Here is a 20279-nt window from a genome sequence, read left to right on the forward strand (position 1 = left end):
TTAGGATAACTAACAAAATTATTATACACGGTTAAATAAGCATTTATTAGGATAACAAACAAATTTATTTTCACGAATATAACTTTTTTTTAAAATTAATGAAGAAAAATCCTGAAATAAATTTGACTGAGTATGAATATAATAGTATTTAATTTTTTAAATTAGACACTTACCCTTTGATCTCTTTTTATACCAATTCTTATATATGTATTCTTGTTTTAAATATTTTATTAAGTAATATAAAAAATTGATTTTTAATGTTTTATTTTTTAGTTTCTCTTCATTTGGAATTTTTTTTATTTCGATATGCAGTTTTTCATTTTCTCTTATAATTATTTGTTTATTTAATATTCACAAGTTTATTCATATTCATAGGTTACTTTCTCTTTTATTATGAGAATATAGATTATATCCTTTTTATCTTTGTACAGTTTCATTTACATAGTATATTGCCTTTCAGATACCATAAACCTTCAATTTTATTAAATTAAATAATTTTTAGTTACATATTTAATTGTTTCTACTTTTTTTTTAATATTTTTATTTATTATTTATTTTTGATAATGTGAATAAAAGAGAATTTCAAGTGTTCAAACTTTTCGATATTTTATTTTGATATTTGTACAATGAGAGAGGAGTTACAATAGTACACATGCAATGCACTCACAAAAGAGGCACACAGATAAACAAACATACACACACATACACACACATGGATATACAAACACTCCTACAAAGACACACCAACACACAGAAATACACACAAACAAACAAAAATACACAAAAACAGATAGGCACACACAAACAAGATACTCAAACACACACATGTTAAGTTTTGTTTATTAAATGGTTGTTTAAAATATTTTGAATTAGATGTGATTTAGATAAGTAAATTTACCTTGCTTATGTCATTTTTATCATTTTGATGTGAATATAGACATTCATACTATGAGTTTTAGTAATTAAGGTTGAATTGAGTGCAGGACGAGGTTTGAATAGATACGATTTGGATTGATGGTTTGAATTATTTCAGAAGTCATATTATTGGAATACTTTTGAAAATTGATTTAATTATAATGCTAAAGCTCATTTTTCTAATATTTTCATTAAAGTCATTTAACCAAAAATAAAACAAAGATTAAACCTTGCTCTCAGTCTATTTTCAGTTAAGCAGAATATTTTTTTCTCAAATATTTTTTTCTCAAGAGAAAATAGAGTTGAAAATTAACCTTACTTTTTGCTTTGTTTTCACTTAAGAAAAGCAATTTTCACTCAAGTAAAAACAACACGCAACTTAATTAAATTTCTTTCCAAAATATTCTCAAACAAGAAAATTTCCAATCCTATTTTCACTCAAGTTATATTTTTATAAATGAAAAATGAATATTTATCCTTTATTTGATTTATTCTAAATTTTGTTTAAATAAGTTATATTGTATATTAATACTTACTACGACTAATGAAATTTTTTATGAATTTGAGATTATAACTTAGGATGTGTTAATCATTGTTTGAGTTTGAGTTATGTATAATTATTGACATTTCCATGATCTCCTTAGATGATCTAAGTTATATAGACTAAAATGTCATGTGGAGAAATTAAAGAAAGAGTTCTTATGTGAGATATAGAAATGTATAGATCTAAGCTATAATGAACTTACTATATTCTATTATTCTTATATTCACTTTATTAAAATTAAATTGTTTATGAATTACTAATAAAGTTGTTCTTTGATATATCATTATCTCATATCACAAATTTAGTTTCAATTGCTTACTCTTTTTGATGACCTATTATGAGTGTATTATATACATAAGCATACATAAAGACAAATACAAGAACAACATAGGAGAAGAATAAACACTTATTTTTATTTTTTATCTTTGTAAATTTTTGCAAGTTTATTTATTTTATATGTTGAAATTGTATTTCAAAATACTTTATGCCTTGTATTCTTAGATTTATATATAATAAATAATTATTTTTTTGAGTATTACATTTATCATTATATATCTATTATAGTTTTTTTTTATTTGAGAAAATATTGTAAGACAAACCATTTAAGATTATACAAGTGAATGATTATCGCTAATGTTAAGAGAATCATAAAATCCTTTTTAGAGCAATGGAATTATAGTAGCATATCATTAAAAATAATCTTAAGAAGTGAATAAAAACAATAATTTAAAGTGAATAAAAAATAATAATATTTGTTAATTTTTAGATAGCATAGGTAAATAAGAGAGAAAATTTTGAAAAGCCATAAACTATGTGTAAAAATGTTTAAAAAATATATTAATTCTTAATCCAATATTGATCCTATGATAAAATTAAAAGTGTAAAATAACACTTATTTCAAATAAATATTAATAACAACATAATAACTCATTAATTCTTTTTTATTATTGATCATAATGCGCCTAACCTAATATTAGGTTATACCTTTAAGTGAAATATTTAAAATATCTGGAGAGTGAGTTTTGAAAAGTCTATGTAACTTTTTATAATATATCAATGGACTTTCCATTTTTGTAGACACCATATGTAGAAACAGAAGAGACACACCCTATCGGTTAGGTATGCACGCTCTTTTCTTTACTGTATTAAAAATCTTCTTGTCTTTGCATTCATATACTTTATAATACTAATTAGCAAGAACCTTATGTAAATGCACCAGAATGTCTAATATGTTGTATTTTAGTATTGATTGAACTTTTATAATTTTATTTATTATTTTAATATTCATCATTTTAATTATTGTTATTGCAATAAAAAAAAGAGAAAACACCCATATTAGTTAACCTTATTAAAAAATTGATTCCTTTTATTCACAAGCTTTGTATTGAAAGGTGAGAAATTAAAAATTATAATTCCTCTGAATTAAGAATTTACATGACTAGAGTTTGTTGAGTGTGGTGGAGGAGGAATCACCTTCCTTTATTATTTAAATTTGAATTAATTGAGTAAAATATAAAATTGTAATGGGATTCTGATTCTGATCCCAATGCTTCTACTTTTCTTAGAGAAAAGATGTGTCATTTGATGGTTCTTGTTGACTCTGAGTCTCTGAGTGACATTACTTAAAACTAAGTCTAACATTTTGTTTCTTTTGTACCCGACAAAAACAACATCAGTACCACATTATTCGATCACTTGCAACAAACATAGACAAAGTCTTGCGCATGCAAACAATCCCACGCATTTTCTTAGGAACCTTTCATTTTTCGGGTACCACTCACCGTACATCCGTGATTATAATTTATACCAGAAAACAACACTCATACAAGTTTCTATCCTCCTCTCTTTAGTAACAGTTTCCTTCCACAAATTTTAAATAATTTTTTTATTAAAAATAAAATTAATTTTTAATATATAAATGAATATATATATAAATCAATAAAATAATAATAATTATTGATATATATATATAAAATAAAAAAAATTACTTATATGTATATGAGAAAAAAAATCAATTTTATAAATTACAAAGTATTATTATCATAATTATAATAATTATTGCTATTATTAGTATATATATAATAAATATAAAAACAAATTATATATATATATATAATTAAAAAAAATCAATTTTAAAAAGTAAAAATTATTATTAATAAATATATATAAGAGAGTGAGAATTGATTCTTCCATATCAATGCATTAGATGAAATAAGCAATAAACTCCGATAAAAGTAAATTCAGATCTATCTAGTATCACTATAATCAATTTTATTATCTCACTTCCATATCAATGCATTAGATGAAATAAGCAATAAACTCCGATAAAAGTAAATTCAGATCTATCTAGTATCACTATAATCAATTTTATTATCTCAAAAACACGCTTAATCATGGAGTTCTTATGAGTTAGGCTACCGAAAAGTAAATGTATTTTTGGTGATATGAGTAGCCAAATCAATTCATTTAAACTATCCTTCAACTGTATAGTCTCATACCTATACAGTCTCTAAATCCCTCTCATTCCGGTGTATGTTCGATTTGTCCATGTGCCCCTTCCACTGGAAACCTGCCAGGAGTCACTCCTTGTCAGTGTCCCTTGCACTTCGTGCCTCTTGCACCGGCGATCACTCCTCATCCTCGTCAGTGCCCAAGTGTCACACATTCAAAATCAATTCTTTTTTTTTATTCAAAATTGGTTATCCTTTCTCCAAAATTAATTGTATAGTCTCCCACACATGATATATTTCTTATATAATACACATGAATGAATGGATAAAAATGTTCCTCCACCAAATTAGTTCCTTCAAATCATCTCAAATCAGTAAAAATCAAATAGTCAATGAACTTTTATTTATATATATATATATATATATATATATATATATATATATATATTCTCAAAATAGTACCATCCGTGGAAATAAAAGACAGTCAAGTGCCAGAAAGATATTAACTGTTCCCACTCTTATTACCTCTATTTTTCTTTGGTCTACATTTTCCTAAAATATGAATTGTACAAATTTTGAACAGATTTCTTTCAAGAATTTGATGATTGTTTCCTTTTAGACTTTTAGTTATTGCCACTTCTAAACCTAATTGCACCCATTTTTTTTCTTTCCAAAACTGTTCATCTCTTCCTATGACGTAGGGGTTGTTGCATCTTTTATCTTAAAAAATAAAATTTGATAATTAATTTTGTTTGGGTTACGGGCTGAGTTCCCAAACTCCTTCACAATTTTGCTTTTTCGCAGCTCGGTTTCGCTCCAAGTTCCGCTGTCTTACTCTTCCCTATAGGAGGGAATCTGTCAAATGTCAAAATACCCCGATATTAAAGTCAGTATATGAATCGTTAGGCAATTCAATAAAACAGTGCAGTAAATGCAATCTGTCTACCACCTACCTTTGACCTGTATTTATAGTTTTCGCCATGAGCTTGAGATTAGTGAAGAGTTAATCACGGCCCAATTTTAGCTCAATGACTCTAATCGTTGTTTACCTTAATCATGATCTTAATGATACAGAGAACCTACCGGTCGATCTTGATATAACCGTCCGGTCAGGTTGATTCAGCATTGCTCCTCTGGACCGTCCGATGTGTATGGTACAAATTTAATTTTTACCTATTTTGGCTTATTAATTATCAAAATTCCAATACCAGACAAGACAATGCATGGAAGTGGAAGAAACTGCAACACAGCACAAAAGCCCTTCAGAAAAAGAAATCCAAAAGCACAATTTCCGTGTCATACTTTAAAATAAATGTTGGGTGTGTGTGATTCCTAAATATTTGAAGTATGCGTCTGTATTTTATGTAATTCTTTTTTGGGAAACATTGTTGAGATTAAATTATTACATCTTTAAAGATTCATGATCAAGTGCATTGTGACATAAGTTTGGTACATAGTACGCAATTTAAACATGATAGTTTTTTTATTTTTTATTTCTATTTTTTTTATCAATGTTTAATGAAAGAAGTTATAAATGGACTAAAATAAAGACTTCGTTATTATTTTCTTAAAATCTCGTAGTTTATTTTTAAAATTTGAAGAGTAGTAGAAGAGCTGAAGAAAATTAATTTGGGTATTATTAAAATCATTATATGTAGTTATTGAACCGTACTCCATTAAACTATGTATGAACAATTTTTATTTTTCAATACCAATGAGAAGGATAAACGATTTAATTTGAAATTGAATTAACATATATGTAGTAAAATGTTCACACTGAGACGTCGTTTTCTTTTTATTAGTGATAGAACGAACATGATGAAAATGAGAGTGTGTAAAGTGACTCTTCTCCATTAACTAAAGATATCTTTTTCAGCTGTGTTATTGGACTCCAACACGCACCATTTTTAAAAGTGTTCTATTCCAACTCCTATTAGTGGCTAAAATTAGGTTTTTCGTCAAATACTCATTTCACATAACTTGTACTTGCGTATTTATTATATTAACTTATTTAAAGTAACCACTCAATTTCCATTTTACTTGATTTACGTTTCCACTTGTTTCGAAAGAATCACAAGTGCAAAAAAAAGTTTTTTATACCTCTTAAAAAATGTTTTTTATACCTATTTTTTGTAGATATAAAAGCAGGGTGTATAGAAAGTTCCGATTTTTTATACCTGTGTTAAACTGGTGTAGAAAGTTTTATTTTTATACCTATTGTTTATATTAAGTTTAAAAGTATGATATTTACACTTAGCATTCTGGGAACACGTATAAAAAAAACCCTGATTGTAAGATTCATGAAAAAAAAAAGATATATATATATATAGTAGTAAATTTTAGTATTTTATTATTAATAATAATTTTAATGGATAGAAAATTGTAAATTTTGGATATAAAATTATAGTAATTTTAGAAGGAGAGGTTCAAATTTTTGGTAACTTATTTAGTAAATTTTTTTAAATTGAATAGTAAAAAGTAAATAGTAAATAGTAAAAAGTAAATAGTAAAAATAAATTTTCAGCATTAAGATTTCTTAGCATGGAAGAAAGTAGTAGGTAGAAATTAGGATCAAATTTGGTGAGAAAATGATTGAAATATTATTTTTAAATAATATTAAAATAATAAATAATATTAAAATAATAAATAATATTAAAATATTAATGAATAGTAAATTTTTTTTTTACCTATAAATAGCCATAGGAGGGAAGGTTATTTTGCACCAAGAGAAGAGAAATCAAGTGAGAGCTTGAGAAATAGAGAATAAAGAGTTAGGAAAAATTTTTAGTTGCAAGAAGAGTAGAGGTTCTGAAGGGTTTCGGGGGAAACAAATTCGGAGCAGGAGATTAAGTCTGGAATAGAGGTAGGGGAGCTAACTTTTCTGTGCTTTTATATTATGATTTAGTATTTCTATGCTTTTATATTATAACTTAGTATTGTTTTATTACTATTCATATATTGAAATTCTGTATGAATATTGTTAATGCTTACTGTATGTTTATCTATATTGAAATTCGGTGTTAATATTATATGTTGTTGTTTTGAATCTGTAAATAAGAAATTTGTTAAAAACTAGTTGAGGAACACTTTGGCTAAGGAAAGACTTGGTACTTAAGTTGTCCATTGTGACGCACCTCTCTTTCCTGGAAGTCTACTCGACAAGTTTTTAACTTAAATCCTATTTAACAGATTTTGTATTGTTAAAATATTGTGCAATATATCTTGTTGGAATGGAAATGTTTGATGAATTCATGTTTTTGTGGTAGATATGGAATTATGAATTATAATTGTGATAATTGCATTTTATTATATTGCAATTGAATTTATGCATCTAAACATGATATAAGTGATATAGGGAGATTTTGTAGGGGTATAATGTGAGTTGAGGAATATGAGTATGGTATGAGTCTCGTGGAGAGATTCAGTAATATTATGGTATTTGTGTATATGTTGATGTTGAGGGTCCCGTAGTTGGAGGCTATCCTGATACTCTAATAATAATCCAGTCTCAAGTAGAGAGGGATGAATTATGTGGTGAGAGGAGCAGGAGGTCCTGGTCTATGTGCCGGTTTTGGACATAGTGAGGGGACTAACCTTGTGAATGGTATGAAGTATTTTGGAAGTGTATTTGTAAGAAGAAGTAGAAGTCATTCCAAGTGCATAACCTCCCGTGACCGCTCATCAACGTATCATCCGGATGAGTGTCTATTGGGTATTGTGGTGTCTATTGGGTATTGTGAGACGAGTGTCTAATAGGAATTGTGGTATGAGGGTGTCGAACATAATTATTATATGATGTTTATATCAAGGTAATTATACATGTTTTAAATGATTTGTTGCATGTTAACTCACCCTACTTGTTTGTGTTTGTTTTGTGTTTGGGTATGTGCGATGATCGTATAATTCGTTATACGGGAGCAGACGAAGGATTGTCGTCTGATCCAATGCCAATGAAGAGAGAGACAGAAGAATAAGTTAGAAGAATTCGAATTATATTTATGAGTTTATAGTTGAAATCTGAGTTTAAAACATGTGTAGACATATATTAATTATGAATTATCCGGCGTGAGATATTGGGATGTTACACTGATGGTAGAGAAAACCTTTTTTTACACCTGCTGGTAATAAAATAGGTATAAAAAAATCTTACTTTTATACCTGTTGATGCTAAAATAGGTATAAAAGAATCCCACTTTTATATAACAGGTGTGAAAAAAACAAGAATTTTTTTAAATAGGATTGTTTTATTAAAGTGGATAATGAAAACGAATTTTTATAGATCCATCAAGCTAAAAAAAAATAATGATGATTTGATTGTTTACATTGAAAAAAAAGATTTTTAATATAAGTTATTTTAGGCTTTTAACTTCTACTAAAAATTTGATATTAGGATAAGAGACGTTAAATTCTTTAAGAACATGGTTACATTTATAACATACATTAATTTATGTTTGTTACACTTATAATAAACATTAAATCACGTATGAACAATAGACTTTGGATTTTCTTTTTAAATTTTTTGTCAATATTTTCTTTCCTTTCATATATAATACAAAATTAGACTACAAAAATTTCATAATTTTAAAAATAGTATAAACATCTAAAATAAAAGTGTAAAGTATAGAAAATAGGTGAAAAATATTAATAAAAATTAAAAAATACCTTAAACTATGGATTTTTCAAAATTCTAAAATATTTGAGAAAAAATAATTTAAAAGATGGTAAGTAAGTTTATCACCAATTTTCAACAACTTTAGTTTTTGGAATGTCTCTATGCGAGGCTTATACCAAAAGTTATAACAATTTGAAGTTTACCAAATTTAAGGTTAAACCTAAAATGCAAAAAGACAACATTTATGGCATATAACATTAGCTAGTGGAAGAAAACACCAGCCTTAATAAGAAATGTAATTGGAGAGAATAAAAACTTCAGTCCAAACGACCATCACAATAATAAAATGAAGTGAAATGAGTTAAATAATTTACTCTCCAAAGTTTAGTATTGTCAGTTTTACACAAATGAAAGGAAAAGATAAAAGATGTTGACACTGTTTATAAAATTAAAAAAAACATAAGTTAAATGACGTAGGACAAAACCAACCTTAAATTACAAATTAATATTTTTTGTAGGTTTAATGTCATTTTAGACAAAAAAAAAAGATATTTAAAAAATGTCAAAATGTTAAAATTTACTACTTTTGATATTAATATAGTGACGTTATAAACTCTTATTTAGAGTTAAAAATATTTACCTTTTAATTTCATACCGCATCATAGTTATTCTCTTGTCTTCCCCTGTTAAAGCCCACTGCACCACACCACCTTATTTCACTGTTTCTTCATCACTCCATTTGCTGTTGTCCTCTTGGCACGGCTAAAGCGTCACTGTCTCCCCACTCCATTGTGGTTTTTTTCTTACACCCACTCTCCATAGTAGTTTCATGCAGTGTTTTCTGCCATTAGTTCTCCTTTTGCGTACCATCCATCCATCGTCTTCCATTGTTGAGACATTATTAGTCGTTCTCCTTTTTTGTTTGCTATCGATCTCATTATCCTTCCTCTTTTATCGTCACCAATCTCTTCATCTTTATTCCTTTCACCTTCATTCCAAATAAGTTCTTTAATATCGTTTTGAACCTTTTTATTTTTTTTATTAGTGTTTATTTTTTATAAAATTATATTTGACTCTTACTAATCATTATTTAATTAATAACTTGCTTTATTTTAAGATATTATTTACAAGCGTAAACGAAAAAATATCATAAATTTGGGAACTTTTAAAGGACCACAAGACGAAAAGTCAAGAAAAATATCTCAATAAATTAAAGAATGGTTCAAAGAGTATTTTCGATAAACTAATTCAATACAAGTTAAACGCAAAATTCTTATTCACATCTTGAAAAGACTATTTATTTTCAATTAAATTAGCCACGATATTTGGTTTTCATCTATTTACGTGTTTCACCTAAAAACTTTCAATAAACTCCTAATATTATGAGTGTCATATTTAAAAATATCAATCGACAACCATAACAATAATTCTCTTGTAGTTTAACTTTCCAAATATTTGTTATAAATTTACATTATAGGTAATAAAACTTAATATTGTACAATATTATATATACTATAAGTATAAATTTAATTTAAAATCATTTGTTTTTAATCCTTTTCTAATTAAAGAATAAACATAATATAATATTATAATGTAATTTTTAATATATTATATTACACAAGAAAATGAACAATATAATATAATTTTATAGTAGGGATAACAACGAAAGAAGACACTTGGGTTTCTTTATCTTATTTCCATCCTCAAATTAAAAATTCATCTTCATCTCAATCACCACAATTAACGAGTATACAATTTATGTTCAGTTGCCAACCCACTGAATAACTGACATGTTTTTTTACCAATTTTTTAACCGTTTTATTATCAATGATTTATATTATGAGAAAGAAAACATGATATTATCAAAATATTTCTATATAATTGTGATGGGTAAAATTACAGTTATAAAAATAATTTAGAAAACATAAATAATTATATAAAGAATTATTAAAACAATATTCTACATATAAAAATAAATAACAATAAAAAATAATTTAAAAAAGTTAAATATGACCACATATCTGTCTCAGAAATGATTTGATGATACATTATTAGACACAATAAGAAAAATATGTACATTTAAGGATATGATAAGATGAAAAATATTTTTATGAGAAACCATTTTAGAATTCAAACTAGTTGAAACAGTGATAGTGAAAATTATTTTAATGAAACAATAGTTTTTTAAATGAAACAAAAATTTAAGATAAAAGATAATAAAGAAGATATGTTTTGAATAGTGTCTAGTAAATAAAAGGTTTATAAAATTAAAAACTTGAGATTGAGAGTCAAACATATTTATGTGAGAGAAAAATAAACAATAAAAAAATATATTAAAAAGTAGTAGAAATAAACAAAACCCTAGATCTAGAAACTATTTGATTTATTCTATTGATAAAACATCATTTGAATACAACGTAAACAAAAAAGTGTAATTAAGGGTTTGATAAAAGGGAAAGTACATTGAAAATGTGAGTAGGTTTTGTGGATATAGAATAAGTTAAACAATTAGAAAAGACAATGAAAATGTTTGTAACGAAAGAAAAAAATTATAAAACTAAATACTAACAAACTAATATATATATATATATATATATATATATATATATATATATATATATATATATATATATATATATATATTAAGTTTATATGATAAACTATAGGCAGTTTAATAATTTAAATTGGAACCAGAATGACTATGGGGATGGGATTATGATAGGTATATGAATGGGGACGAAACATATATATATATATATATATATATATATATATATATATATATATATATATATATATATATATATATATATATATATATATATATATATATATATATATATATATATATATATATATATATATATATATATATATATATATATATATATATATATATATATATACACACACATACTCTTCCTCTTCTGAGTATCCAATTAATAAAATTGGGTATCACTGATACCTCTACTCGTATGCGTAAACATTCAATAAGTGGATTTATAATCAAAATAAGGATGGATTAAGAAAATATCCACGTGAATAAATTTATTTGTCATTTTCATTTTACAGTGATATATTTATATTATATTAGATATTTAAATTAATATTTTAAATTTAATCAAATTTTAATAACTTTAAAATGATTTTTTCACGAAAAAAAATGGTTAGAAATATATTTTGGTAATTAGATCATGGTCCAAAACTTCATGTTTTGATTGAATCAAAACATATTACTTAAATTGAATTATTTCAGCCGTTATAGTTTGTAGGTAACTTATAATAATAGGATGTTAATGGGTGATATGTAGCTAATAGTTTATAACAAAATCCTAAAAATACAGTAAACATCTAAAGAAAGAAGAGAAATATTCCGATAGTAACATGTGTTATAATGTCTAATAATATTAATGGTTATTATCCATGTTGTTCATGTATATAAAATCCAATCAAACTTGAAAAATAATTCACTCAACAAAAGGAAAGTGAGGTATAATCCAAAACTACAAAACAATATGAAAATTTCCATCATCATATTATTTTTATCTTTTTTCACAATTCACTTTGATTTAACTCAATCATTCACTATTCATCTATCAAAAGTGGGAACAGTACCAAATTTCGACATAACTGAGGTATGGATATTTAATATTGAGCGAAACAGGAATTCACATTATTTGATAAAAAAAAACCATATTTCATCTCCAATTTATGGGATTTCTTTTTATTATTATAACAATCTTTTCAATAATTTGCGATTTGCATATTCTTTAGGATTTAAAAAGTGGTTGGAAAGAAGCATGTGCATCCAAAGAACCTGTCGAAATTTATTTTTCGGGAAAATATACACTGAGACATGTAGAATTAAAAGGTCCTTGCAAGGGTCCTGTAAAAATTACTATTGATGGCCAAATCAAAGCACCAGTCAACCAAAAGGATCTTGGAGGCGACCATTGGATCAAGATTAGCAATGTTAATGACTTGACCCTGTCTGGTACAGCAATCTTTGATGGTCAAGGTGCATCTGCTTGGAAAGAAAATGAATGTTCAAAAAACTCTAATTGCAAAATTGGCATGGTAAATAAATATTATTTCAAAATTCAAATAAAATGCATGTGTATTTATCAAAATTAGATTTTATTTAATTTTGTATTCTTTCATCGAATGTCAACAGAATTTTGGTTTCCATTTCGTCAACAATTCAATAGTAAGTGGCATTACTAGCAAGGACAGTAAACACTTTCATGCTAATGTCTTGGATTGCAAAAATTTCACGTTTGATGGATTTAAGGTAAGCGCTCCACAAAATAGCCCCAACACTAACGGCATCCATATTGAAAAATCCACAAGTGTGAATGTTCTTAATGCAAACATTGGAACCGAAGATGATTGTGTTTCACTAGGTGGTGGTAGTAAACAGGTTCTTGTCCAAAATGTAACATGTGGACCTGGTCATGGTATTAGTATTGGAAGCCTTGGAAAGCACAAGAAAGAGGAACCTATTGATGGTATTACAATTAAGGGTTGCACTTTGAAAGAAACTGATAATGGAGTGATGATTAAGACTTCGCCTAGTGAGCCAGAAACAGTCACAATTACTAATTTGGTATTTGAGGATATTACCATGGAGAATGTTAAGAATCCTATTATTATAGACCAAGAGTATTGTCCATCGAACCAATGCTCCAAAAAGGTATCTAGTCTCTTATATATTCATCCACACATTAATGTTATTATTTCATTTATAAAATATTTTATATAGTACATGAGGTGGCTTAAAGACTAACTTTTATCTCATTTATTCTTGTGATGATTCAGCAACCATCAAAAGTAAAGATAAGCAAAGTTACCATCAAGAATATTAAGGGTACTTCAGCCACTAAAGAAGGAATGATTCTTGATTGTAGTAGTGGTGTACCATGTGAGGATGTAGAGATATCTAATGTTGATCTCAAGTTCAATGGAACTCCAACAATAGCTGTATGCAGTAATGTCAAACCAAAAATAACAGGAAATGTCCCTAAGTGCACAACTACGAGTCAAAAAAAATAATAAATACAAATTTGTTTAAACTATTTAAATTATTTTTTCTTGGAGTATGAAAAATTCATATATAGTTTTAGTCGTAATTGTAATTCCTTCTCAATAAATACTTGAAATAAATTGTAGTAAAATGAGAATTGTGTATATAATTATTCTTTAATAATAAAGTACTTTAGTATTATCTGATCATGTCATGTTTAAACAATTTTTTTTTATTAAGGTCGGACGAGTTCCATTATCTTATCTCCATCAACATAAAAAAATATTACTTATTGAATTATTTATTTGACATCGGTAGTTTATAAAGAAAATATAAGAATAAGTTGTTCATAGTGATTTAAAGTTAATAATTTATGCAAATATATAAAAAATCCAAAAGAAAAAAAAATACCGAAACCGTAAATAATGTGTTATAATTACTAATAACATTAATGGTTTACTATTCATGTTGCTTTATTATAAATAATCTCCAAACACATTAAAAAAATAACTCACTCAACACAAGTATAAGTGTGGTATAATAAAAAATCACTAGACAATATGAAATTTTCTACTATCTAAATTTTTATCTTTCTTTATAATTAGCTTTGATTTAACGTAATCAACGAATTTTTATATACTACAATTTAGAAAAAATCAAATAGGAATATACTCTAAGTACATTTGATATTGAGTTAAAAAAAAAAAACTAACATTATTTGATGACAACAAAAACATATTTGATTCAAAATTATAGTATTTTATTTTGTTATTATTACAATCTTTGCAGTATTTTGTTGTTTCCATATTCTTAAAATTTTTAAAAAGATTTGTATTCAATCATGTTCATCCATGCTTGTTTTACATTTGTTATCAAAATTGTGATTCTAAAAAGAACATATATATGAAATGATACCTGTAGATGTAAAAAGTCCTTTGAAACTGCTATCGAACTTTACATTGATGGTACAATGAAAACATTGATAAAAGCAGATGACATTAACAGTGATCAATTGCTCAAAATTGACGGTATTAACGCCTTAATCATATAGGGCAAAGAAGTCTTTGATTGTCAAGACTGATATACTTTAAGAGAAATAATTGTTCAAATAAAATGTAACATGCCTTTTATAAAAATTAGATTTCATTCATTTTTATATTCATCAGAATTTTGGTTTCAAATTCATCAACAATTCAATAGTTCGTAACACTTTAATGTCAATGTTTTGGATTGCTCCTATGGTACGAAACCTTTTACTTTCATTTTCCTCTTCCTTAAAGGTTCGAAGTACGGAAAAAGAAAACACTTCCCTGAAAAAGAAAAGGTAAACAAAAACATTTCAGAGATCTAAAACACCTTCAACCCGTTTTACAGTATCGTTTGATGTCGTAATCTATAAATCTTGGAATCGAGACCTCAAAGGATGTGTTTGGCGGTGATTACAGGAAGTAAAACAATAAGAACCATTACAAAACCCTTCATTATAACAAATTTACCAAGGATTTGTTCTGATTTTAAACCTTCGCGCATTGTCCATTATGTCAAATCCATACACAGTGTTGTGGACAGAGAAGAAGAGAAGACATGAAAACACAGTACACAAAGGAAGGATTAAGCAGGGAGGAGAGAAAGACAGTAAAGCCCAATAACATGATTGTGGGAGCAGGATATTGAAGGCTATTGTGGTCAATTCTGCAAGTAAAGATGAATGAAAAAAAAACTTAAATAGTAGACAGATGTCACAATAATAAATGTGGCTAGATGAATAATTTTTTAGTATTGTTTTTCCTTAGTTATATTTTCTTATTCTTTTAATAATTAATTTTCGTAAATAAATAATTAAAATAAATATTAAAATAAATATTTTAAAAAAAATCAATTTAATATCAAGTCAAAATTTTATCATTTTAATATATTTTTATTTTAAAATATAACTGATTGACATTATCATGTTTTTTTATCATACATATTTTTATTGGTATTTTTACTATTATCCTTTTAAATAACTAAAGATCTATTAAAAAATTTAGAAAAAAATATATTTTATTTTGTATTATTATTTTTAAATAATTAAAAATTAAATAATTTTAGAAAAGATAAGTGAAAATTTCAAAAGATATCACATTTTATCAAGATCATAAGTTAAAATTTATTTGAATACAAATTTCAAGTTAGTCCAATAAAAACATTAAATATAGTGTTATATTTACTCATTTCTATTGAATGTGGAACTTGAACTTACATTGTATTCCAAATAATATTTCTCTCAAAAGGAAGAGTCCCTTTTACATTAGTACACTAAACATTCTCAACCAACTACAACCACGAGTAGTCATTCATATCGTCATTCATCTTAACGGAACACACTTACCTGAAACCCTTCGTCAGAAAGACTTTCGATAACTATTATATTCATGACCTAAGAAATTAAGGTTTTTATTAACAGGGTTTAGATTTGTCACTAAGAAATTAAGTTTGTTAACTCGAAATGTGAATGCTAAAGTTTAATTAAAGGTATACTACTCAATATTTTCATATTGAATTAGTGCATGAAATCTGGTATTGGTGAAGTCTCTATCACATTTTATTTCATAAATTTAATTATTTTCTAAAATTTAGAATTATTTTATTAAAAATTAACACTTTTCATTGTATGTAAGACCCATGATATTTACCTGTAACAATTTTATTACTAGTAGTAATAAATTTCTTTGTGAATGAAAAATATAATAAGTTTATAATATAAAATGTGGAAAGTTAAATAAGAAATTTTGGTAGCTTAATTGGTAGAAAAAAAACGAAAAAGTAAAATAAAATTTAAAATATTGATAATTGAGAAAGCATTCAAATTTGAAGGCATTATTGAGGAAACCATTATGTAAATGGTGATTAAGAAATTAATATAATAAAATAATATTAAAACAATAAATAATATTAAAATAATAAATAATATTAAAAAATTGATGAATAGTAAAATTTTTGGACTATAAATAGTCATGAGGGGGAGACTATTTTGCACAAAGAGAGGAAGAATCAAGTGAGAAACCTTGAGAAATAGAGAAGAAAGAGTTAGGAAGAAATTTTTAGTTGCAAGAAGAGTAGAGTCTCTAGAGGGTTTTTGGGGAAAACAAATTCGGAGCAAGAGAAGTCTAGAATAGAGGTAGGGGAGCTAACCTTTCTAAGCTTTTATATTATGATTTAGTATTGTTTTATTACTATTCATGTCTTGAAATTTTGTATGAATACTGTTAATGAAAAACATAGATGCTTACGGTATATCTATCTATAGTGAATTTCTGTGCTAATATTATATGTTGTTGTTTTGAATCTGTAAATAAGAAATTTGTTAAAAACTAGTTGAGGAACACTTTGGCTAAGGAAAGACTTGGTACTTAAGTTGTCCATTGTGACGCACCTCTCTTTCCTGGAAGTCTATTCGACAAGTTTTTAACTTAAATCCTATTGAACAGATTATGTACTATTAAATTATTGTGCAATATATCTTGTTGGAATGAAAATTTCTGATGAATTCATGTTGTTGTGGTAGATATGGAATTATGAATTATAATTGTGATGGTAGGATAGAAGAATCTTAAAAACCGGAGTTGATACATCCCTGATCATAAAGCAGCCATGGTCAAATCCAATAAGTTGTGACTAGTCATATGTACTGGCGTTTATGGCGAGTTTGATTCGTCAAACATTTGATTCTTCTCCGGTGACCATTTATGGTGATATTTTAGTATTGTTAATTTATTGTGATATATTCATTTTGTATGATTTTTGCGATGATTGGATTTTATTATTGGATTTGAATTTATACATCTGAACATGATATGAGTATTATGGGGAGATTTTGTAAGGGTATAATGTGAGTTGAGGAATATGAGTATGGTATGAGTCTCGCGGAGAGATTCAGTAATGATATGGTATTTGTGTATATGTTGATGTTGAGGGTCCTGAAGTTGGAGGTTATCCTGATACTCTAATAATCATCCAGAAAGGATGAATTATGTGGTGAGAGGGGCAGGAGGTCCTGGTCTATGTGCCGATTTTGAACATAGTGTTGAGGACTAAGAAGGCATCACAAGTGCGTAACCTCCCGTTGACCGCTCATCAACATATCATCGGGATAAGTGTCTATTGGGTATTGTGGAATGAGTGTCCATGGAGTATTGTGGAATGAGTGTCTATTGAGTATTGTGGAACAGGTGTCTATTAAGTATTGTGGGATGAGTGTCGATTAGTAATTGTGGTATTATGGGAGGATTATCTATGATGCGATTGTTGTATGATGATATGAGTGTGTCGGACATAATTATTATGAGGTTTCTTGAGTGCATCAAAGTAAATATGCATGTTTCATAAATGATTGGTTGCATGTTAACTCACCCTACTTGTTTGTGTTTGTGTTTTGGTATGTGCGATGATCGTATAATTCGTTATACGGGAGCAGATGAAGGAATGTCGTGTGACTCAGTGCCAAGGAAGGAAGAAATAGAAGAACTCAAGTTATAATTATGATTTTTGAAATCTGAGCTTAAAACATGTATAGACATATATCAACTATGAATTTTTAAGTGTGAGATTACGGGATATTATCGTAAATGTAATGTTAATATATATAAATTATGAATTATGAAGTGTGAGATATTGAGATATTAGATTGTACACATTAACTTCTTGGTTTTAAAAAAAAAGTTATAATTAGATTATGAATTTTATTAGGATTCATTATCTTTAAAATTATTCAGATAACTGCCGTCATAAAGTTACTTTAAGTAAATAACTGCATGGAAATAAACTAAAAAACCAAATTTAAAAAAAAATTACAAATCCTTAACAACTTTCTTCAACTATTTACAAAACTGCATAGCAATAAAACAATAAAAAAATAAATGAAAATATATTCAAATTTGATATAATTTATTTTGAGTAGTAGCTCGCCGCCATTGAGATGCAGGGTTTCAAATTTGTTTTGTAGCCATGAATGAGAGCCGATGAGATACATGTATTTGTAAATTGATGTCTTTTTGACACGCATTGTCACAAGTTCATAATTTACTTTTTAAAGATATTTTGATTATTAAAAAAATTAATTTTTATGGAAAGAAGGAAATTAAAAATAAATAAAATAACTGATGTAAAAATTTATTAGATATCAAAATAATATTATCCTTTTAATGTTTAAGTGACCGCATATAAAAGTGTCCTCACCCACAGTCAAAGACGTACCAGAATTAGTATGAGCTATAATATCTTGACGTTGAATGTATGAAAAAAAAATCTTCTAAACAAGGAACTCTAGCATCATTTTCGTAGTTCAGTATCGATTCGATCTATAATATCATTAAACCTGATTCTGATAATAATAGTTCATACTATCTCAATTTAAAAAATTACGATTGTTTTTTAATTTGAGTTCTCAATAAACACAAAAAAATAAAATAAAAGAAAAATACAAAAAGAATAAGAATGAAGATTTTTCAATCTAATAAATTAATAAGTTAAATAAAAATTTATAATTTTTAATAAAAATAAGAGTTAAACAAAATATTCTCTCAAATATAAATACATATAAAACTAAAAAATACATGTATTTGATATTTCTATATTTACACAAAAATGTTTAAACCATCTAAAAAGTTTTAAAAATATACTAAAAAATATCATACTCAAATTAACTTAAAAATTTTTAGAAACAGAAATAAATTGTTTACAATTAAAAAAATTACAAATACTTCTAATTTCTTAACCTATAGTATAATTGTTCTTACCTTATTATAAATAGTTTGAATCAAAATGACTCTTCTTCATGTTTTGTTAGGTTTTTCTTTCTATGAAATTAAGGAATAATCCTTTGTCATTTATTAATTTCATCTTCACCTCTATTTAGATTGTTGTTTGTTGTCAAAACTCTTGAAAAAAAATTCCTCTAACTTTATCCAAGTAGATTCATCCATGACAGATAACCTACACTCTTTAGTAATTGAGGAAAATATTTTGACGAGTTTAATAATAGAAAGCACAAACTCACATGTCAAAGTTGATAATCATACTCAAAAACAAGTTTTATGACTCCACACGACTCTTTTCCAGAAAAAGATTTATCAAGGAAATCTAAAATATATCAGTTCAATTTATATAAAAAATTAATTACTTTAATCTAATCTTAAAAAAATAATTGTATATTTTTTTTTTACATGAAATATAAGATATATGAGTCTTTGACTTACATCTATATTTCCAATAATTTTTTCTTTAAATGTAAGTCTCATTGACACATGAGATAGGCAACTATTTATTAGAACTTTGCAAACAGCGTGTGTAAGGCGGCAGCTTTTATTTATTAAATAAGCTTCATTCAATTATATATTCTTTTTCACACTAAATTAGTTCAAACATCAATGCGATTTCATGATAAAGATAAATTTAAAGAAAATTTCAAAATTTAAAACCGGCCTATGTTCCAAATATTTAATCATCCTCTCCTTTTGAACAATAAAATTTTAAAAATCTCTTGAAAAAGTTAGACCTAATTTTTATAATTAAACATTTAGACGAGTTAGGTTTGAGGGGTTCACTAATCACTAGACTTCAAGACTCAAATAATTAATTTATCTTTTTTAATTAAAAAATGTTAAAGTAAAAATGGATAAAATTTGCCTTAATATACACTGCAATCTAACATCACCAAAATTGCACATATTTACAATTTTATTTTTCTCTAAAATC

General features: G+C 26.3%; 1 protein-coding gene across 1 annotated transcript; it reads left to right on the top strand.

Moving 5' to 3' along the window:
* Positions 1–11931: 11931 nt before the first annotated feature.
* On the top strand, positions 11932–13573 carry LOC108324749 (polygalacturonase). Its single transcript, XM_052874119.1, has 4 exons — positions 11932–11955; positions 12296–12598; positions 12696–13214; positions 13340–13573. Exons 1-4 carry the CDS (start codon positions 11932–11934, stop codon positions 13571–13573), a joined length of 1080 nt encoding a protein of 359 aa, XP_052730079.1.
* The last annotated feature ends 6706 nt before the right edge of the window (positions 13574–20279 follow it).

Source organism: Vigna angularis, chromosome 3 (genome assembly GCF_016808095.1).
Source record: "Vigna angularis cultivar LongXiaoDou No.4 chromosome 3, ASM1680809v1, whole genome shotgun sequence".
In the NCBI taxonomy this organism is placed as follows: Eukaryota; Viridiplantae; Streptophyta; class Magnoliopsida; order Fabales; family Fabaceae; genus Vigna; species Vigna angularis.